At 39.0% G+C, this 24,149-nt stretch overlaps 1 protein-coding gene and 1 long non-coding RNA gene across 3 annotated transcripts in view; one reads left to right on the top strand and one right to left on the bottom strand.

Annotated features, from left to right (window-relative positions):
- Positions 1 to 24,149, top strand: part of LOC117830820 — a 59,182-nt gene that overhangs the window by 18,795 nt on the left and 16,238 nt on the right. Inside the window, exon 4 of the long non-coding RNA XR_004634849.1 lies at positions 7,417 to 7,514. This is a non-coding gene — a long non-coding RNA (uncharacterized LOC117830820). The remainder of the gene's footprint in view (positions 1 to 7,416; positions 7,515 to 24,149) is intronic.
- Positions 909 to 24,149, bottom strand: part of gnaz (guanine nucleotide binding protein (G protein), alpha z polypeptide) — a 67,142-nt gene continuing 43,901 nt past the window's right edge. For both annotated transcript variants that reach the window (XM_034709106.1, XM_034709107.1), the window contains 2 exons: positions 15,508 to 16,843; positions 909 to 2,777 (listed from right to left, as the gene is read on the bottom strand). In XM_034709106.1, the coding sequence (XP_034564997.1) occupies positions 2,433 to 2,777; positions 15,508 to 16,230 (1,068 nt within the window). In that variant the 5' untranslated portion in view covers positions 16,231 to 16,843 and the 3' untranslated portion in view covers positions 909 to 2,432. The remainder of the gene's footprint in view (positions 2,778 to 15,507; positions 16,844 to 24,149) is intronic.

The raw sequence follows: 24,149 nt of genomic DNA, 5'->3' as shown, positions 1-24,149 counted from the left end.
TGATGTCATTTAATCCAAAAAATGTAATAAATTAGATGAATAGAAATCACTTTAATAACAACCAGCCACACAGTAGTGTAATGTTTTATGTATGGTCCCAGTCTGACTCAGTGAAGGCCTTACAACATGGAAAATATTCAAACCACATGAGCATAACAGAAAGATAGCAGCGAGGCCTGCTGTGGAAACATCATCCTGTTCAAGTTTCATCACAGCAATTTGGATTTGGTCTTTCATGTCAGGTGCTCCTAAAAAACGATTTCCCAGTTGCAAAAACAAACGTATCATAAGAAATTAATTGAATTAAGTCCAATTACAAAAATGTGATCTAAAAAAAACGCAAAAATTGTAATAAAATTGTAATTTGGGGTTCATTTTTTTCCAAACACACTGGGCCAACTGGTGTTCAGTGAGGTGGAATTCGTACATCAGGCAGGCCAAGTTCATTCATTCAATTGCATACTTTATGCACCAATTATTCTTGCCCCAGTGGCTTCATTGTATGACGAGGACAAACACTTTTTATGTCATGATTTTGGGCACTGAGGATGGAAGCAGGGATTTTAGACAGCGCGTACTAATCCTCTCATTTACTTGTAATTGATGCAGCATGAAAAACATTTAAAGCACTTTTGACACAACCACCACCCAAAAACACATTTACTACACCGTGAAAATTTGCATAAGTTGTTTTATTCATAGTTGTTGTCCTTTTTATATCTCTTTTTTAAATTGTTTTGTCTTTTGTTGAGGTGGACATCCCATAACGTAAGCCTGAAGCCCTTAGCTGAGTTGTTTGCACATCATCCTCTGAACTGAAAAGAAAGGGTAAGAGGAGGAGTGGAGTGGGGATTTTCCTCCTTCTCTCTCTCTCTCTCTCGCTCTCTCCTTATCTCACTCACAGCAGCCTAAACTCAACCTTTATTTTCATTTGTTTGAACAAAGAGTGTACCTTACAGTATATTTACACATCATACTGACTGGCTGTTTGACAATTTCCACGTAGATAATGTAAGGAAGATTGAGCTTTCAACGTTTGCTTCATTGTTTTCATACTTTTTATTCTACAGTCTTGTTCTTCTTTGATCCATTTTCTCTCTTCATGCTTACTCTGTAGTGAGATTTTCCTCATCATCATTGTAATCATCATCATCATCATCATCATTGTCATCTTTTCCATCATCATCATAACATTATAATCATCGCTATTATATTGATATAACTCTTTTCAATAGATTCCTCTCTGACAACTGTACAATCGTACACAGTGTTTGACTTTTATATATATTTTTGGGAATATATTATTAAAACCTAAGAAAAGAGGAACATAATCCCAAAGAAAATATATTAGTATCCCAAAGTAACAAAATCATGCATTTTTCTAATGTATTCGTCCATAAAAACGAAACAAAAAGTAACATAACGGATGGGATCTGGTTTTATTTACAAATTGATCTTGGCACTGTTTTTGTCGTCTCTTGCTGGAAACTGGAATGATCTTAAAGAATACTTTTTTTAACTTTATGGAGCACAACACTCTCCTGGTATTATAAGTCAGTGAGTGACCTGCAGTCAAACAGGTTTGAGAGACATATTCTTTTTTTCAAAGCACATAAAATTTAAAATAAAGAGGGGGAAAAAAACAACATTAGAGTCCACCAGGGGGCAAAAACAGAAATAGTGTGTAGAAAACATATTTCACTTCAGCTTTACACTGTGGCAGTTTCCTCTTTTTAGGCAGAAACCCTGTGACATCATGTCTACAGACTTTTTTTTCCTCAGAATTACAAGCTCTCTTCGTGTTTTTTAACAGGTGCACTCACTTGGTTACCATTGTTAGGGTGAATATCCAAAAAAGAGAACATTGATTCTGTCAAAATTCTTCTTGTAAAGCAGCATTAATTGACTCTGGCAAATAAAATAAAGTAGACAAACGTAACAGAAAACCACCAGTACAGACCTACGCCCTCAGTTTTGGCAGGCAGGTAGGGGTAGCTGTCTACTATTCCAGTGTTGCCTTGTCAAACAAGTGCTTGACTGTTGATCCAAAGATCTAGTATGTGAGCAAACATAAAGATGTCTGTGTGTGTCTGTGTGTGTGTTTGGTGTGTGTATGTGTGAGTTTGGTGTGTGTGTTTGGGTGTGTTTGGGTGTCTCTGCATACTCATATTCAGTGCAAACACATTGGGTAAAAATCCCATGTTGACCACAGCCCATCAGCTCAGTTGTTTCTATTGAAACACTTGAATCTACAGTATCGTCCATCCCTGTCCATTCCATTACCTCCCTTCCTCTGCAGTTCTCTCTTGCACTTTTCAAAGAGATAAACCACCAGGCAGACTGACATGCCTTTTTGTTTATCCAGCCTGATTGCGGGACGACTGCCGCCTTACCCACCCTCCCCCCGCCCAAGCCCCACCCAGCCTCAGGTCCTAGCACAGCCCAATGTACTTCAGATTGTTCTGGATGATCACGTCCGTGACAGCATCGAACACAAACTGGATGTTGCTGGTGTCGGTGGCACAGGTGAAGTGCGAATAGATTTCCTTGGTCTCCTTGTTGCGGTTGAGGTCCTCGAACTGCCGCTGCACATAGACCGCTGCCTCCTCGTAGGTGTTCTGACCTTTGTAGTCAGGGAAGCACACTGTCAGAGGAATGCGCTTGATCTTCTCCGCCAACAGATCCTTCTTGTTGAGGAAGAGGATGAGCGACGTGTTGGTGAACCAGTTGTTGTTGCAGATGGAGTCGAACAGGCGCAAGCTCTCGGCCATACGGCTCTGTGAGGAATCAGGAAAAAAGACAGAATATAAAACAGGTTGTCAGACCACAAGGTAAAATATAGATGTTTTTTTTAAAGCAACAACGGGTATCAGCCCAAACAAGCAGATTTATTTTACAGAAGGAGAAGGATCATGTGAATTGGAATAACTCAGCAGAGAAAATGATACCATGTAAGGCTGCTTCAAGATTGAAGAATGAAAACGAAGACAACATAAAAGAAGCAATATCACGTCTAAAGTCATTCAGCACAAGTCACAGATCTCCACTTGACTAGCCAAGGTACGCCTTCTCTGTTATGGCAACAGAGACTTGAGCCTCAGACAGAAGAGGACCTGAGTTTGAACTCTCATATATTACTCTGAAACAGCTGATTACTTCTTTTACCACCACTCACTTTCTACAAGTCCAGAACCGTGAAATGACCAGCCAAAGCAGATGTGTGTCAGTCTTAATTTTACTCATCATGATTACACCTAACTCTTTGGAGTGTGAGTACATTAAAATATGAATTCATAATGGTAAGACAGCAAAGACTGTTTCCGCTGTTACACTGAGGACAGACTGCTTTGACCAGCATATCCAAAATTTAGCCACTGAGACGTGTCCATTCACCATAACTGGTTTGATTGTTGTGGTACTTTTTTTGATTTTGAGCCTTGAGCTTCATGAAAAAATGAAAAATACAACCAAGACCTTCCAAATGTTCTTGGCTTAACAATTATTGCCAATATGATCACATTAGGTGTCCCATTTTTTCTGCAATAAAAAGTTCAGTGAAGATAGCAGGGTACTCACAGAGCACAGACCTTGCCAAGGCCACCAATTTAAATATACATTTACAAGCACAACTGCTTTATTAGTACATCTTGATTTATTCTTATACCTATAAAATCATATCAAATTACAGTTGAGACTAGCTGCAATTATATTGTAAAATTGGTGCATTAATTCTGTACTTGTAGGTTAGAAATATATCACAAAGTATACATTTACATTTACTGTACATTTAGTTACAAAGGTAGAAAACACCAGTAAGGTAAGACAAGTGTTAAATGATAGGACTGAAATGACATCACTGACATGACAGCTTGTTATTACACAAAACTGCCTTCACATATAAGAAAGTTTTTACTTGTTAGTTGGTGCAATGCGCTACCATTTTGACACCCCCAGTCACAATTTCATCAATAAAATTGCATGCTCTTGAGTCAGTGTGAAACCCAGTCCAAAATGTAATTGGCCCTGCTTTCTTTGTTCCTCCACGGTGCACTCTTTTACTAAGTTTCATAACCCTGACTAACACCACCAAAACACAACCTACTTTGTGGAACCAATTAAAGATTTATTCCACTACTTTAAAATGGAATCAATAATTTATCACCCTGTCCAGTGAATAAATTAGGAAAGGCAAGGCACATTGATGTGTATTTCACAAGGGCTTAATAAATGGACCATTTATGATTACATAAATCACATCACACAAAAACAAACTAAACTTAACGTCAATAAGGTGATCACTAAGCACCGTGTTTAACCAGATTTGTATCACTGTAACACTTTAGTGTTTGTTGATGTTGTGTAGCTTGGTTAGAGTTTTTTTTACAAAAGATTTTTTTATACCACATGCAGGACAGCCATCCCAAAACAAACAATTTATACAGATGGACTAACTCTGAATGGACTCCTATGTAATTGGCAGAATGTTAAAAAAAATGTTGGTAAAGAAAATGTTTGTGTGCAGCTGTTCTTTGTGTGTGTGTTTGTGTGTTCAGGAATGCAGTACAGATTGTGCCCTTGTGACATTGAATGTATAAGAAAAAAAGACAGAAAAATAAAGTTGATCTGTTCATGGCTGCTGCTGGCATGTGGACACTGGCCAGCAGCTTGTGACTGGGAGGTTGATAGAAGGAAGACTGCTATTTTAAAGGTTACAGAAACAACATAATGCTCTGAGCAAATCACAAGATCTGCTCAGCATGAAGAAAGATATTGAAGGGGAAAGGATGAGACAATCGTAGTGAAGCCTTAAACTAAACCTTGATTATTCGATGCTATAGGTGTAATATTTTGTGAAGTAATGAGAAGGCTACAGAAGTGGAACTAGCATGTTACTGTTAGGTGGTCTCACACTTGTTTCATACAGTATCACATATTATGTATAGTTGGATAAAAAGTTTATATTGAGATGTTGGACTATTTGTTTCCATAAGAACTGCTTCTGTACAATTTAATACAAATGATTGTAAACTAGGGCAAACAGCAGTTATGGTTATCATATCATGCGATTAATCTACAGCCTTTAATGCTTGAATTATTTTTTTATGCAAAGTAATCACATGACTCTAAATATTCACATTAACACGCAGCCTTATTCACCTTCATTAGCCATTTACAAGCATTAAATGATTATGACAAACCACAATGCCATGAAGCCGGATGTTCTTCTTGGATTCTCTGGACTACCAGTAATTAATATTAACTTTGCTGCAAAGAGAAATAAGACTAACAACACTAACACACACATCCATGTTATGGAACAGCTGTCTCCTATCTGTGCTGCACATATTAAGTCTGACGAATCAGTCACATCTTCCTAACTTGTAATTTATGGAATGTGGAGACTTGAGAAGGTACTGAATACCTACACAGCTGTGAGTAGAGATGCAGTCTTTGCATCAGGTGAGAATTCATGGTCCTTAATTCTCACGTTACTTTTGGCTAGGTAGCAGGGATAAATCTAGAGGGTGGCCAGGGTGGCCTAGGTCCAACTTGAATTTTGATTGCCACTACATGTGTAACCCACAGACTGTATAAAACATCAATGTAGTCTCAGTGATGTCGCTCATTGGTTGAAGCCAAGCGGCAACCTCCAGTCTAAAAATATGAGTCCAATGCTGAAGTGCTAAAAACCGCAGTTCATCGAGGATCTACTTGAGGCTGGCTGCGGAAGTACCGGAAGTCACCAATCCAAAAAAACGATCTTTACAGCAGAAATAAACATGTTTACAGCCTGGTACACACTGTACGGGGGGTACATTTTTTTATAACGCAGCAATTTTGAAGATATTGAGATTACGAGTCTTCCAATGAGAGGCACAGCTGACTTGATTGACAGGCGGGAACACTGTAGCTGTTGGCTAGGAGGCTCAAAGCCCGCCTCTTTACGTCGCAATGGCTCAACAGCAGCAATATGGCTGTCGCCAACGATTGGCTTTAAAACAGCGCTTCAGAAACAGATGGGTGACATCACAGATACTAAGTCCATATTTTATACAGACTATGGTTGAAGCCCATTGATGCCGGTCACCATGTTAGAAATGCTGATTCAACCTAACTTTCGAGGAGTCATTCAGTAAAACCAGCCATGCATCTAATTATGTTTTCTCTTGCCAAATTTGTGACCTTAATATCTTTAGTTATAAGATAAGATAAGATACTCCTTTATTTGTCCCAGTTACAGCAGCAAACAAAAAGGTGTACAGTACAAGAAAATGAAAACATTCACCCTGTGAAATTTAAACTAATATAGAAATTAGCTACTCACACAATATTTTTTCTACCAGGCTGTAAACATTTCTATTTCTGCTGTAAAGATGGGTAAAAAAAACTGTTATCGGGACTTCATGACTTTTGAAGCCAGACTCTGGTGGACACTTGCGGAACTACAGTTCTTAGCACTCCCTTCATATTTCAACACTGGAGATTTCCACTTGATTTAACCATAAAAAACATAAATCACCTGTTTAGTGTTCGTTCAGCAACTTCTCTTTTATTATTTATTTTACTTTTATTGTTTTTATTACTATTGTTGCATATATTGTGTTCTTAACCTTAGGATAGTGGGGTGGGTTTGGGGTCGGGGTCGGGGCTGGGATCTTTTCCTTTTTCTTAATTTACTCTTTTTTAAGTTGTTTTTATGTACAGCACTTTGTGTTACAACGTCATTGTATGAAAAGTGCTTTTTAATAAAGTCTGATTGATTGATTGATTGATTGATTGATTGATTGATTGATTGATTGATAGTTATTAAGAAGAGCAGTGTAGCTAATTGACATTGTTAACTATATCAAACTACATTTTCCCCCCCTTTTAACTCCTGTGAAAATATTTCACAGGCATATCCAATTATTTCATTCTGTCTATTAAGTTCCTGACAAGAAAAACTGCATTCCATATTTACACTTGTTGAAATAAAGTTAAAAGTAACCTGGGGTCTGCTTCCATAGAAGATAGATTTTCATTGACAGTCACTGAATAAACACATCCCTTAACAAAACCAGTGAGGAACAAAGGTTTCCTAAAATTATTAAGATTCAGTTGAACCACAAGTACTGCAACCTAGCTGCTGGGTACTGTGAAAGAAATCTCAAAAACGACATCTATTGTTCACTGATTAATAAGCTTATTGTTTATTTTACTTAAGTTACCCATCAAACAAATACATAAAAACTGGTTGAAGCTGCTCTTTCTTCTTCCATAAGTCTTTCTCTGTGCTCCTGTTGTCTCACATGTTGTTACCCGTTAAGTCTGAAACATAAACCCCTCTTTCTGTGAAGTTTATGTCCCAAGGGACTAAATATTGTACACTAAACAAAGTCATGCTGTGCCGTTTGACCTCTCTTCTCCTCTTTCCAGGGTGTCGAAATAAAGAGTCCAGCTGTATGGGGAGGAGGGCAGCAGACAGCCAGCTGGGCCCAGGGGAGTCTTCACCTGGCTAGTACAGCACTCATACAGTAAGAGTTTCTTAATGGGGAGTGACGGGGGAAGGGGAGAGCAGCATCCAGGGGCAGTAAACACCCACTGATTCACAGATACACACACAGCTTCACCCCTTGCTTCCTTCTGTTGGAGTCGTCCAGAGGCGAGGGCCTTAATTATGCTTAAGTATTAATGAGGAAGTTCAACCCAGAGTCATTGCTTTGTTTCCCATAAAAACAAATCACTTAAGTGTGCAGCCACCCTTTTTGTGATTCATTAAGGTTCTTTTTTTTATTCCTGACAAGAAGGACTGCTTTGCACTTACCTAGCTGGATGATTCTCCCTGTCATCGTGTTTTGTCTGCTCTACCTGAAATATTTTTTAGCCAGCTCCCTTTCTGTTTTCTCTCTCGCTTTAATTACCCACGTCTCTGCTTCTGTGGGCAGCAACTGTGCTGGGTTCGCATTTAAAAACAAACAAACACATTAAAACTGTACATAATTGTATTGTTGTGCTACAATCTCAGCTGAACAAGCTAACCAGATTTCCAACAGATGTGTACATCTGTCCGTTGACATAAAATCATAAAGCTCAATTTCTGTATGTTCTCTTGCAGTGTGGTTGAGAATAATAAGACAGTTTCTTCATCCAATCAGCCCAGCGATGACATTGTATGACGTAACATGGAAAGCTTTGTGTGGCACTAAACCGTCGGACTGGAGGTCATTGTAGATCATTTTAATATCATTTAAGACAAATTCAATCTGAAAGCATACAATAAATAAGCTTTAGCCCTCACGGTTTATTGCCATAGATACATGAAATGGGATGTACATTGAAACTAACATGGACAGCCATGTAAGGAAGATATTGTCAAAAACACACAACATGATTTTTTTTATTGTGTCCTTCAACAAAGCTCTTTTTCAAAGCGCTGTTATGTCGTATGAATCCATTCAATTGCATGATAGTAATTCCTTTGATAACTCATTGGTGGTGAAGACGCTGTGGCTGAGTGAGCGTGAATAATCTTGAATACATTTAAGACACAGTTGTGACATACAGTGTGCCTTTGTGTTTCTGAAGATTCAAAGCCGCCTTTTTACATGTATCACTTTGTACTCGTTCACTGCAGCTCAAAAGGAAAAGTGCAAAAGACAAACTTCGAAATGTGAACATAAAACGCTAATAACTATATTTCCAGGTTTTCTTTAATGTGACAGGTAATTATTTGCTGATACAATAGAAACAGGGCTGATACTGCCGTCATTGTCTTCCTTTATGTTGGGCTTAAACAAGCACTAACCTCGCGTCTCTGCTTTTTATTTTCACCTCACATACACGCAGGATTCACTGCAGTTGCTCAACCTCAGCCGTTGCATATAAACCTGCACTAGTACATATTCATAATGACGCACCCATAAACATTGCGCACTGGCGCACAATGCATGCATGCACGTATACACCTGATGTATTCTCTCCAACGCTGCTGTTTGTTGTACAACTCCCCCCCCCACTCTCCCTTCCTCCCTCCTTCTCATCCTCTCTTCCCTAGTCACAGCTCACTGTCAACAGCACAGGATTAGGAGCATTTGACTGGCCTGTTGCTAAGCAACAGTAACCACGGCAACCCATTCATTATGAAGACAGGGATGGGACAGGGAAAATGCATCAGGGAATGGGTTGATGGGTAAATGTTGTACTGTAATTATTCTGGTGTATTTTCTGTCTTGTGCGAGGAGGAGCATTGAAACTGAACTGTGTTGATCTGCTCTGATAAAGTTTCTTATTTTGTTTCTTCTGGAGGACTAAGATCACCAGGTCGATCATTGTCATTAAAAATCCAAACCTTATACTTGACTAAGGGCCTAAAAAGCATCAGAAACAGTTTGAAAGGGCTTTTGTGAATACACATGCACTCAAAATCTGATGGACCTCTCAGAAACTTTAATTGCAGATGTATGACAGACTCATTTTTTGAACTATCACATTTAATTCAGCCTTTACACTCTCATCGTTAGTCCTGTTGTGTTGTTTTTCATTAGAGGAAACACGTTCTTGAGACTCTTACAAATATGCTCAACAAAGCATAATGCTCCTTCAATTCACTGATTTTTCAGTGCTTGCTATTTAAACTATAAAAAATCTAAGAGTCAGCTGCACACGAACTAAAACTGATGAGTCATCCCTGGTCCAGGAAGTTGAATCAGGGATTTTGTTGAGGAAAATGGTCGTTCCATCTCATAGAGTTTTATTTCACATCATAAAATGGACATTCCTCCATTTCGTTTTGAAAACCCCTGTTTATTGAGTCAGTTAAAGCAATGTGCTGACACGAAGATGATCAGATCAATGAAGTCGGTGTCATGTTGCAAAAAGGATGTATTACTGATTAGTATAAAAGCTCCCTACTATAATAGAGGAGTTGGACAGTTATAATATGAATGACATTGTATCTAAAGAGCCTCAAAATATCATCTATATATTCTGTAAATCAACTATGTGCAGATGATTCCACATATTTGAGATACACGTTTCCAAAGTGATGCATTCAAAGTCCGATCTTATTGCAAGAGATAGATCTAGTTATTTGTTTGTTTAGCCAAAAAAAGATAAACTTTATCCCAAAGTCTTCAAACTTAAAGCTCATTTTTAGAGGCCAGGTGTCTACTGCATTATATTGTTGAAGTTAGCCATGATTATATTGCAAAAGTTATGTGGACATGTTTTTGCTTTTAACAAAAAATCTGTGAAATCTGCAGTTCTCATTTTTTGTGAAAACTGAGAAAATAGATCAGAAACATTATTAGAAATGTGATCAGTCTGTCCGATTTTGCCCTGATTAATTTAGTATCTGTTTCCTGAGAGGTTTGAATTTTGGTCAATTTTTGTAGCACTGTTTCTTATAATTTGTATTGAATGTGGAGCATTTCATTTTACCTCCTGTATGTTATTTTTCTATCATTCTAACGACCTCAGCATACATTTACTTTACGTAATTCCTTTTATTGTATTTTTTAATCTTTAGTTCTGGTCATTGTGGTTCTATTTTTTAATTGTATAGCAGCTTGTTATTAATGTTTTTCATCTGCACACCAGGCAGGGTCATCTTGATGATGCAATAATTCCCCATAACTTTGTACTGACCTTCATTCTGTGGTGTACTTTGCCTAAATCATAATCGATGCTTGACCCGACCCAGCAGAGACCAAATTGGATCCCCCTTAAGTCATGTTATCTATTAGCTGGTATATAATGTAAATATTTGTAAGTAGATCCACACAGTACAGATGTGTCTCTGGTTGTGTACAGGCTAGACTGTGTTTGGTAATGACTGTTCAGCAGCATTGCTTCAGCTGAGAGAGGCTGCTCGAGGATGCAGGAACACAACTTGAAGCTTTCCTTCTGTTGCTAGAAACTAGATGCTACAACACATACTGGCGTCAGTCCTGTGCAAATGGATGTTGGGTTTAGAACAGCTGCCCAGCAGTCCTGTAGATTTATGAGGGTGGGGCCTGATGTCCTGGCCACCACCAATGTTATCTTCGTATGCTTGTAGGGCCACTCTTTCACGCATGGTCAATGGATTTTATTTGACATTAGAAGTTATTTTGTCACTGACTAACTCAAATATTTTTACAAATTTTGAAACATTTGAAGCCATCTGTTGAGGTTTAATCCATCACACTAAATTATCATATCTATGACCATCTATGTAGATCATTCTCAACGGTGTAGAATCATTACAGAAATGTGCTTCTTGATTTGAGTTAGTTCCATCATTCTTTAGTTGTTGCTAATTAATTAACAGAAGTGTTATGAAGCCCCTTTGAGGTACTCTATATCTATGTTGATTTTTGGCGCCCCCTGTGGACAAAGTGACACTTCTTGTATGCTTTCCACATATATTTTTGAGATGTGTTCTCTGACAAAAAATATTCTGTGCTTTATCTAAATAGTGAAATGCATCATTCACTGTGAAAATTGACTATGGAAAAAGTGAAATGAAAAAGGCTGTTTCTTCAGCATGCTGTGACTAGTCTTTTCTGATGCCCACCCCCCCTCATGGTGGTTACAAGCATGAAAAATAACAATATAGAAGTTGTCTATCTTGTCTCTCTTGATCTTTTCTGCTTTTATAAGTCATGAAGTGGCATCACTGTTCATTTCAAGGTCTTTCATAACTAGCCCAAAGCTCCTCTTAGGGGCTTGAATGCCTTGAAATTCATCAGTACTGGAGATCTGTCAATATAGTTAACATTGTAGTGTTGAATACGTACTCAAAAAACATTTTAAACAAAAAATCCCCTAATAGTGCAGTGGAAAAAGCCTTGTAGCAGAATTCACATAGGAAATTAATGGTACTTAACTTCAGCAGCTGAGAATGTAAACAAACCATAACTATGGCTGTATTAGAGGATCTAAATGATTTATTAGCAGTAGTGAGTGATCCTGGCACAGCAGAATACTGTGGCCAAGGTAGCTGTCGAGAGCGACCAGTTCAGAAAAAAAGGCCATTTAGGAAATGTTTGATCATCACTGTATCCATTCACATCAATACAAAAGGCCTCAACTTCACATCATCACACATTTACACATCTTATTATTTTTGAATTACCTCTTTGGATTTTTTCACATGTTCAAAATAAGTGCAATCAATCGATCAATCCTGACAATTATAAATTGCAGCTTATTTAAGGATATGTTATTAACCCACACGCTAGTGATATACTATTAGCAAAGGACATGATTCCTTACAGTTTTTTGTCACAAGTGATCAAGTCAATCTTAAAACTCAAAAAGTTTTATCGTTAACACTCAAATTTAACTGCATGTTGTAACTCCATTTCTTCACTTCAGTGTACCAAGTGGCATCATAAGGCAAGTTTACCAACTGCTGCTAATTCTCTGCATGAGGAAGAAATCCATTTCCCTGTCCTCAACATTAACAGTGAGACCTAACTAGTAACACAGGAATTTGTAGAAAATGTGTCTAATAAAACAGAACCGTGGTTCCTGTCCCGACAGCCCACAAGACTAGAGTGAATAAATGTGAATACAGTCTATCTTGTGATGAAAACAACGCTATGCATGAGGGATGATCACTGACATTCCAGCAGAAGGAACAACATACGATTAAAGGACAGATATCTCAATTACTTGATCTAAATGTAAAATGTACATGATGTACCAGTATTCAGTTGATGACTGGTGAGTCTGTGTGCAAATGCAGGTCAATGGGAAAGTAGACAGGGTTTCACTTGAATCAGATAGAGCAGCATGTCACATTCCAGCTATGGTAAATCTTTTCCTGTGATAATATCAGTAAATCTCAGTGATGGGTTTGTAAAAGCGGTACAGGCAGTCAACTATGAAAACCATAAATCAACTATGAAAATGTCAGAATGAACAGAAATGGTATTCATTGCGGTAGACTCTGCAGAGGGGTGGCTGTTTTTAATTTCAGGATGTGTCGCTTTCCTTTTCCTCTCTTATCTTCGAATAATAAAAGTTGTTTATTTCGAGCACCTGTGAACTCCCATTGCTACATGGGGCCTTCACAATCAGCTAATTCTCACAGGTACAGCCTCACACTTCATTCTGTGAACTCAATTAACACCATGCTGCATTCTTCTCCTCAGACTTTATTTTTAACCTATAGAACTAATTGATTTCATGTTCCAACCTGGCACAGTGCACAACCCGTTTTATAAGGGGAACCCTAGAGTTATCAGGCCAACGCGGTAACAGCAATGACAATGTTTCCCTTGTGATTCTTCCGGAGACTATATAAAGATGAGCGGGAGAACATAACCGCACTAGGAAATGTGGTGATTCCAATGAAAGAGGAAAAAGTTAATCCCTCATAGTTTTTCCAGACTAAAAAAAGAAGAATACTATCTATTGTTGACCTTCCATTATCAAAGAGGCAGTTAAACAAGCTATAACTACTCATCCATTACGAAACACTCAGATAACAAGATGGGGATGCTATTGAGAGCAAATTGTTGAAATTCCACAACCATGAAGAGGATATTACAAACACCGGCCACTCTCTTCATTCAGACAGATTTAAAATAGCACTGCTACCACATTAAGGCAAACTAAATGCATTTCATGCCATATTTATCACAAAATCAGTCCACTCATGCCGGCAGCCAAAAAACTTGGGATAAGGATCACAAAATGTGGATACAGTCTTCAAAATTATTTATAACTGAATTAAACAAAACTGATTGAACTGTAGAGCATTTAAATGATGATGTAATAGTATTTAGGAGGAGGACAAAAGGATGAATGGGGTACATACAGGGGCCCTGAATGGCATGCAGATTTGACAAAAACTCACTGTGCATCATCAAGTCATTAGACTAGAACACCCGAAAAATTAGCAAAATATGTTTTGTTGTTTTGACAATCGCATTATTACAGAAATCCATTCAGTTTAACAAATACCTTGGTATTAATCTGTGTTGTGTATTGTTGCTTTCTATTCAGTAGAATTCATCAACTCAAAGTCCACAAAAATTCAACCAAAGCCAGGCCAAGATTGTTAAGATCCTTACAGAAGTTGAAAATGTACAATACTCCACACATGACGACACATACTAACAGATTCAACAGTATTGTTCATGTGTGCAATAAAGGGCCAACACAGCACAAACAAACAAACAACAAACATTCGACTCACCAACAATCAGCATCCCAAATTTCAAAACCTAAAGTCTTGCAAATTCTCTGATAGCTACCTGCTACATCCATTGCAGTAGTAATTCTGTTCCTCTTCTCTCCATGTCAGTTTGATTGCGGTGTGTTTTACAAGACACTTAAAGTAAACAATTTGTTCTTGGCACAAATCAACAAATTGGTCTCCCATTTCGGATGTCTATCTAACTTGATGCCTTGTGTTTACTATTGTTGCTAATGGTTGTGTTTATTGTGCTTCCCTCTTCAGTTAGCTAGCCTCCTGATTGGCTCTCGTTTAATTTCACATGACAATCCACAGAGTGCATACTCACTTGTCCCTCCACCAACAACAGGATATCTGATCGTAAATATTAAACATATTCAATAGGTACGATTTTAAAGTGGTATGGCCACTATCTTCTTCTGAGCAGATCAAAGGGAGTAAAATCACTCTTAACACACCTCACACCACAAGAAAATCTGATACGATCATTTTAGTAACCATTCAAAAATTGTTTCTTTGCTGACTTTTGTTGAAAACGGGGAAACTGGCCCAAAATCGTCCTGATTATCTTGTGGAAGATGTCCTGCCAGAGTAAATCAAGCCTTTACACTCTGTGGAGTTTTTTAGCCTTAAAGGTTGAGAGGAGTACGTTTGTTTTCACCAATATGAATGCACATAATGAAATAGAAAAAACAGCATGATGCTACTGAAATTACAAGCTGCACAAAATCAAAAATCGTCCTTCTACAAAAGAAAGTGTCGCAATTAATGCTGTTTGTGAAGGAAACATAAAAAAAATTTAATTTCTGTTGACCAAAGCAAGACACCAATGTAAAGAGGTGAAATGTCACAGCAGAGCAGGCCTGTGTTCTGTTGGCTTCTCTGAACTGTAAAACCATTTAATACAAATATTAATTGTTTGATTTTATTCAGGTTCTTGCGTTTTCCCTTTTTTACCACAGAAAAAACGACTAATGTGCTGAATTAAAAAGATATTAAAACCCCTAAAATGTAATTATGCACCAAGCATTTAATATGTTTTGTAGTTCTGTGGACCACAGTCTAGATAACAAAGATTATTAGTATCTAAAGTCATTTCAGTAAATCAATACTACTCAGATTATCACATCCATGCTGGGAAATGACTATTACATTGTTCATGTTCAGTAAGATAAAACATTTAAATAATCAGTGTTTATTGGTTTGTGCCTCCTCTGAGCACTTCTCTAAAGCTGGTGGTCGCTGTATGATTGCATGTATTTATCCAAACATATGTGTAAATGCAAATATTTTCTGTGAGTGACCTGAAGGCCCCCCCAAAAAAAGATTTTCCTTACCGTCTGGTTGTCCTCATAGAGTTTGAGGTCATAGCCACTAAGCTCGACGCAGAAAATGATTGCAGTCACGCCCTCGAAGCAGTGGATCCACTTCTTTCTCTCTGAGCGCTGTCCACCAACATCCACCATCTTGAAGGTGAGCTCCTTGAAGGTGAACTTGTTCTCCACAATGCCAGTGGTCATATCACGGGATCGAAGGATGTCCTCTACAGTGGGGATGTACTCAAGTGCAGAGATGCGGTCTAGGTCATTCAGATAGTAGGCAGTGTTGTCCTCTAAGTGGTACTCATTGGATCGGTGAAAGCACTCCTGGACCCCTGAGTCGGCCCACAGACGTTTCATGACCCCCAACAGCTCTGGAGTTATCTCCCCCTTGCTCTCAGCTGGTCCTGTAAGGGCAAAGAGCTGCACAGCATCATAGGCGCGATCAGCATTGTGAAAGTCGATTTTGAGGGTGGTGAGGGCACGGATGATGCGGGTGAGTGAGTCGATGGCGTTGTACAGGATGAGGGGCTTGTACTCCTTACACGCCTCCAGGTTGAAGCCTCCGCTGTGGATAATCTTCATCTGCTTGACAATTGTGCTCTTGCCTGAGTTGCTGGTGCCCAACAACAAGAGCTTGATCTCACGCCGCTGCCTCTGACTCTCTGAGCGCAGGTGGCGATCGATTCGCCGCGAGCGCCGAGCCGCTTCCTTCTCCTCCGAGCTCTGACGGCATCCCATGGTCCTCCACCACGTGGTGAGCACAAAGGAACTCGTGCTGCTGCTTGATGGGATAGCAAATTACGATGAAGTAGTGACAGAAGATGATTTGTGGGGGGAGTAGAGCACTCCGTAAAGGTTGGAACTTGCTGGGGAGTGGCGGACAAAACTTCACAATAGACCAATGTAACAGAAGATAGGAGAGCCACCACGCAGAGGAGTGACTCAGGAGGATTTCATTCTTTGTGTATTGGGGATAGCAGTTTGTAAGTCCTGTGTGGGCAGAACCCAGACTTTTGGGACGCCCACACAGTGCCTGGCACTGAGCTTCGATTGCCTGCTGAAGCCAAGGGAGCTGGGGTTCATAGCAGGGGCTCCCCCTGAGGAAAAATTTGGAGTCGCTCTGGGAATCGTCAATGTTTGTCAGTAGAGAAAGCGTTTGGGCCTGATGCTTATGAATAGCAATACTTCCTCACTCTCCTCCCACATGGCTCTTGTGGTGCGTTGCCCTTACACAGCTTCTGCTCTTCTTCCACCTCAATGAAGTATCTGGTGTGTTTCACCTGATCTTGGTGAAATCTTTTCTATTTCTTCTGTGTTGGGATATCTGCCCGACAACTGAAGGCGTCTTGATCTGCCAACAAAAAAGAAAAGAGACATTAACAACATGTTACCACATATAACAGCAATGAAACACTGGAGCCTGTACTCACCAACTGAATCGAGCTAGAGGTGAAAAGTTAGACCACAAATTTATGTTTCAACACTTGTACCGATTAAACTAACAAGTAATAATATGTCAATTAGAGAGATTTAGAGCTGCTAGTTAGTGTGTTTTTCAACTTGGAGGGAGCCCGGCTTGCTGCCCCTGCTTTTGGTCTTCATGCTGTGCAAAGCTAATTAGCATTGTGCTCTGGCTGCACACTTGAGAAATGAGAAGGAAACAAACTTGTATGTCTACAACCTCTGAAATGTCACTTTGATAGAAGCTTAGGAAATACGATTAATAATACCTAATTAGACTGAATTACAAGTATTCACTTAAAGCATCACATCACAGTCACATCCATCCTAACCTGCTCACTTAACATTCAATCATTGCCATGCTAGCCTCATTCTGTGTACACTGCCTCTTCACATTTCTGCTCCCAACAGCCACACACCCCTTAATCTTTCTGTCTGCAGTCCTGTGTTACCATACACTCTGATCTCAGCTGACCACACCTACCCATTCAGCATCGCAGCACACACACATACACACACTTAGTATTACACACAGTCAAGGTCAAACACAAGCATGGAGACAGGCGGAGAAAAAAAACACTCCACCATTTGAAAGAAAACTGATGCATAATAAACTCAATAAACGTGATTCCTTGAAATTATTGCATCTCCTGATATTCAGAGTGCATCACAGATCCTCTTACTATCCTTCATTTTGGTTCTTCCAAAGCTCCTCAGCAAAGAGACATCAGGTAAAACGCTTATTTTCTTTCACAGTGGAAGAAAACTGGCTAAAACCAGCAGGTGCTTTCGTGCTTCCGCACTGCTGTAAAGCCCCTTTTCCTTGCCCAGACATCTGTGCCGTTATCCTTACGAGTCTAAACTGTGATCAGAAAAAGAAGAAAATGTTATTTCTGGATTTATTTGGTTTCCTTGTGTTCATTTTCTGAGGTGTAGCTGCTCAAAAGGGAGTGATTTGACTTTATTAAAAAATATACCACAATCCCATAAGTGTAGGGGCACTACTCTTTTAGTTTGTCATGAATTTAAAGTAGAAACACATCTGTAGCAGTAAATGCCTGTTGTATTCTGTGAGAGATAGATTCATATTGAAGCAGGCTGCATTCTACTGGCTGAGTAACAAATGTGAAATCATACTGTGGCCTAGTTTTGTTGGCGTAACTTTACTCCGCAGACCTGTCACACAGGCAGAGAGAAAGCATTTCTCAGAGCTGAGTGAGTGAAGTCCAGTCTTCAAATGACTGAGAGGACAAACAGAGCAGAACAAAGCCATAACAAAGCATCACAACACAAACAGAGTAGGGAGCAATGTTTCCTGGCTCCAGGCACCTGACTACCCTCTTGAAATGGCATAGCCAGCCAAACCGGTTAATGCACATCACTGATTTTCAGAGCCTATGAAACACATTAAAGCTGTGTGTAAAGTCTCTTCAATTTGCTTACTCACAAATATGCAGCACTTGCATTTCCACCTTTTTTAAAGTCTTCTAAGATAATTGCAAGAGGAAAAGGCGTGCAAGCAGTGCAAAAGCAATGCATATTATAATCACATTAAATTGGTATTAATAATATTCTCCATGCTATTAAACTGAATATATGAAAGCAGGGTTTGTTGCTTACCTAAACCCAAATAACAAGAGCATAAGTGGGATATTACGACAGGAACACTGAAGTAATGTGACAAAAAATAACTAAACTTAATTAAGATTGTGCCTACAGCTCAAAAATATGCTTACTTTGAGAATGATTTATGTAGCTTATATGAAAATAGCTGCGAACTGAACAATAACAACAAACAAGATACCCTCTCTAAGGCAGGTTTTCAGATAATGCCTTTAGTGTAATTTTCCAGCCTTACCTCCTCTGCTAACTCATATCTATCCTTATTCATGCCCAACTATCTTCTCAAAATAGAGTGTTACAAGGACACTTGTGCTATCACACAGTCAGTTCTGGTAAAAAGAAGAGGCGTGTCACTTTAAGGATAAGTGAGTGGAGGTAGAGCCATGGGGGCCACAGAGAGAGGCCAGCGTCTCCATGTATCATGAGGGCCGGGGTAATGTGATAGCCAAGATGAGACCGAGTCCGGTCACTCTCCTACCTTCCCTTCTCGTCTCTTGGTGCACTCGGTCCATTAGCTCTCTCTTCTCATCACTCTCTCAGGTGCTTAGCTCCTATTATTAATTCACCATGCTGCAAATAATTACAATCACACTCTGTATTAGAGATGAGTTCATGTAGCCACAGTGTTCCTGTTGTATGATGGCCTCTACCTTCCCGCTGTGGCAGCTGAGTCCACAGAAATTCTTGGAAAATTTGGGTCAATCATATCACATTGAGTTGTGACTTTAATCTGTTAGAGGCTCATACACAATGTCTATATAAAGAAAAATAAATTCACTTACTGTATATAGGTATATACTGTGCAGTCTGTATAAGTTGAAAAAAATGAAAATCACACATAATCAAACACACCTTGTTGCTAAATTAGTGTGCACATATTCTAAATTTGATTTAACAGCTCAAGAGGAAGAAGACATCCCCAAGTGGAATGAGGACGACATTCAAACAATTACTGAAAACATAGCTGTAGTTGGCTATATTAGCCTCCTCTGCTACCAGGCTCAGTGGGCAAATCACCAAGCAAATGGTGACAATGAGCATTGTGTTGCGGGCCACTTTCACCACCACTAAGCATCTATGGCACATTTAATTCCATATTTATGATGGAACTAACCCATAGACTGTGTATATAATGGACTGCGTCGTTCTGCCCTTTCCTATTGTGCGGTTTTGAAGCCAAAATATCCCGTTCCAGAAATCTGACATCTTGTACATTTTCTGCAACCAGAGTCAACCAGAATTTGTGTTTCCACTGATACAAGCTCCGACTTACAGCGTAGCGTCCCGAGGTCCTAAAGAGTTTCTCTCTCTGGCAGCTGTCAATCAAAGCATACCCTGATGTAAAACCCCGTTTTTTAAACTCTAATGACTAACGAAAAAGAAACTGTTCAGAAAAAAGAGGCCTTGAACACAAAACAATCAAATAATAAGTACATATCACCACAGCATACGGATGTGAGAAACGTTTGTACTACGTGTATTTAATTTTTAAAGTTTGACCGAAGCCCCATTCAAATGAATGGGGGAGACAGAGTACTTGACCTATACTGCAGCCATCCACTAGGGGGAGCAGTTTTTGAGGCAGCCTCACTTCGAGCCGAGCAAGATGACGTCCATTTCATATATAGTCTATTCACTAACCATATTACTTCTTTTTTATACATTTATACCTCTACATAAGACAAAAATATTGTTCACACCGCTGTTAGTAAGAAACAGATCATTTGATTGGACAGGACTCATCTCTGAAGAGCTGCTATGGGGCACAACTGGGTGCTTTCAAATAGATGCATTACAGCAAAGGATCTTTATGTAGCTTGATCGAGCTGGTACCTTCGAAACAGGTGTGCTACCGAAGCAACTTTGAAAACACCCTCACTGTCTGGAAGCATGATGAACGGAAAAATGCATATAAAAGTCAACATCATAAAGTAGCTGCTCTGGGGTAATGTAAAGAGACTAACAGCAGGAGAATGTTTATGCCATGCTTGGCATCAGTCTCAAGTCAACTGCAGTCGCCCAAATAAAAGATGAAATTAAAAAAGGTTAATGTTGCTGCTGTTTTTTTTTATAAAAGCTGCTTGCAGAAGTGTTGTGTAAAGCAGTAGCACACATGAGGTCATGCTGTTGTACTTAATATCAGCATAGCTGTTGTTATCTATGACTTATGACCACACCTGTGTTGCTTGGTACCTCATACATCTGCGAATTAACTGAGTGCTTAAATTACTTTAAATCTTTTTACATGAAAAAATGTTTAGCTGACTCAACATTTACAGAGTGTATTTTAAATATTATTTCTTGGATTTGGACTCTTGGATTCTTGGATCATCAGAAGAAATGAAATTTCCCCGTTGTGGGACGAATAAAGGACTATGTTATAAAGGACTATCTTAAATACTTTGGGGTCTCCTTCTCCTGATGTAATTTGTGACTATATTTGCAGTAACGTTTTTCAGTTGCAGTCTCGAAGATAATAATTAAAAATGAGCTGAATCTAAACAGAAAACCAGTTTTTGTAAAAAAAAAAAAAAATAGACAGCAATTATCAATAAAGCAATTTTACTTTTCATGCTGAAGGTAACATTATCCGATCAGACTTACAAAACAAACATTTTCCCTCCGGAGCTTTGACATGTAATTGAGTAATTTCAGTGTTGTATTAGCCGCTTTAGTAAGGTAAAAGATCTGAGTGCTTCCTTAACCGCTGTTCAATTGGATCACGTTGCAGCTATTTGACAGAGCTACACGAGCGTGTTAATTCCATTATGTGTCAGTGTGAAATCAATCTCGCTTTGCTGCTGTCTGAAAACACGTGATAAAATTTAATTCAATTAAACAGCATATGAGTGCAGGTAATGCTCTGGCGCAGTGGCATAATACGTTATAATGAGGGTGATTGACAAATGTAGGACAGCTCTGCTGTGTGCTTAGTTGTGTCAGGAATACAATGTATAAAATGTATTATTCTATGAATGGAAAGCACAAGTGTGTGTTGTTAGAAGATCAGGTGAAAGGCACAGGTGCACTTCCAGCCACCTTGTAATGGTTTATGAGTGAGGCATGTAGGTGAGTTTTTGTGCTGCGGTCAGCAGGCTTTCATTTCAACTGAGACTGCATGAGCTGTTTTAGCAAGAATAAACCTGCAGAGAAGAATAGTGCACTTCAATTTATCTGTCTGCTGTAAATAACTGTTGTCTTAAACAGGGAACAAGCATAGGATATTTCCATTCATGAACCACTTACCAGTACCCATTTACATCAACAGTAACCAAAGACAGAAAATAGCTCATTCATCTCAGCTAAGCAGGCCAAGGACTTTTGCAAAGTGACTTAGGGACTGGCACCTGTGTTTGGAAAAATGACTGAAAAGTAATGCTTCTGCTGTATTTGCTTTTCTCATTAAGATTGTACGGACAGGCACATGTAGAGTCATTATAACCTTGACTATTCAGAACAGTATGGTGCTATGGAAATGTGACTCTTGGATGACTGTACGTTAATTCATATCCATATGCCCTATGGGTTAGCAGGCCTGAACTTTGTGTCACCCTCACTCATGCATTTTCACAGCTGGCCTAGAACTGTACAAAATTTGCTATACTATCTCTGTCTTTGCCTCTGCATCTGATTCCTATGGATGTTTGTGCAACATCAGGAAGCTTTAGAGTCCCTCCAGCAAACTAATATAAAGTACATATATATTTAAACCAACCTGAAATAGCTCACATGCCTTACTCACATGCTACAGCTGCACAGTGCACATGCTTTAGTGGCTGGAAGGTTGCTCCCTGCTTTTGACTAGCTTGTCCCTTCCTGCCTTGCAGAAAAGGACATTTTTAGACTTAGCTGTCTGGTTGGGGTGCATAAAGTGTTAGAGTTGTACTGGTATTTAGCAGAATCATTCTAACAACAATTCTTGAAAGCCTAGGCGTGAAACAGTAACATATCTATGAAGCTGTGCTACAGTGTTTACATGAAGCAATTAGAGTGTGAGTAAAATAACCTTTCACCCATGTCCAAGCCAATAGTGGGCTTTAAAGCAGCACTTCAGACAAGGGATTTACAACGTTGTTATCCTCACTAGTGGGCACCAGAATGACTAGCTAGTCTGATCAGTTATTAATAGTTTTATTATACAAGTCCCAATATGCCAGTCATATGTTTTGTCATGCATGTTGTAGCGTGGTCTGGCTCCAGTTCACAGCTACTGCCCTAATGCTATAATGCTCTACTATATAAATGTAAACCAGCACATCATGCAGGACTGAAGGCTGGTGGTGCTAGCTTTGTTTACCCGCCGACTCTGTGATCCTGTGTTTAGGCAATTTCAAGTAAATTGTGCTCAATTTTAAATGTTTTCTGAGTGTGTCTTAAGTTTTAGACTTGTTGACCAGTCAGAATTAATATTTCTGTTTAAACAACCAGGAATTTCATGACCCTTGTTCGGACTAACTATACAGTTACAAATATAATTTTTTTGTACCTCAGGACTCATAGTCCTTTAAGAATCTATTAAACAACTACATCTTTATATAAGCTGTGTTGTTAAGAGGCCCTTCTGGAGTGGCATTGTTGGGGATTTTGGTCCTACAGATGCATTAAATGTAAGCATTACTCAGAAAAATTCTATGGTAACCAATCCTCATGCTGTTCCTCAACTCCTTTCTCTTCAACTGCTCATAGAGTTTTACAGAGTGAACAGTTGACCAACAGGTGATGGTTGCGTTTCATGGACAAAACAGAAATAAATGGGAAGCTTAATTCCCAAATGAAGGCATACATAACAGAAAATCTGGTAAACGGATGTCGGGGCGGGCTAATCCTCTTACAGATAGCCATGATTGTTGGCATTTTTTCCACACAGGCCAGTATTTGTGATGCTCCAGAGAAGAACAGGACGACAACTTTGGGATAAACATTAATATATTGCCTTCCATTATGATGACATTGGATATAATGATTGAAAAAAGGTACTGAGGTGGATTTGACCCAGAAGGTAAAGATCAGGGTGACATTGAGGGGTTCGTTGGAGCTATGTTGATGTTATGAGCTGCGAGGAGAATAAACACACCACACCTGCTCCTGGAGGTTTAGTTGAATTTCCACGGATGCTAGCATTTCTTTAGAAGGTATGACAAACTTGAGGTCTGTCAGTGACAGTGTTGACAGTCAAAACATACGCTATCAGATTATCATCTACAACTGCAGAAACAGTCAACAAAGAACAGCACTTTTCTACAAAGAGCAGACCTGGGTTTTATTTCAGTGTGCTGCCTCCAAAAACATATAGTGTGAAGCAAAGATATTCATTATTGATGTAAAGTGTATTTGCACTGCTTGGTTGGTTGGTCACTGGCAAAGGGAGCATAGTGTTAAAGCTGTATTTGCTGAGGTTTTTAAATATTAAATCAAGAGCACAAATGTTCTGGCAGCTCTTGCATTTTAATAAAGCACTTTTACTGTAGATATTTTCACGTCTTCAATTTCTCAATTTGCATATTTTAGATGTAAGTGTTCTTTATTGCCTCTGTCATGGATAACTGAATTAACGAATGAAACCAATATAAGAT

Source organism: Notolabrus celidotus, chromosome 19 (genome assembly GCF_009762535.1).
Source record: "Notolabrus celidotus isolate fNotCel1 chromosome 19, fNotCel1.pri, whole genome shotgun sequence".
NCBI classification, from domain to species: Eukaryota; Metazoa; Chordata; class Actinopteri; order Labriformes; family Labridae; genus Notolabrus; species Notolabrus celidotus.
The sequence above is the reverse complement of the archived record's forward strand: the minus strand, read 5'-3'. Positions and strand labels throughout refer to the sequence as shown.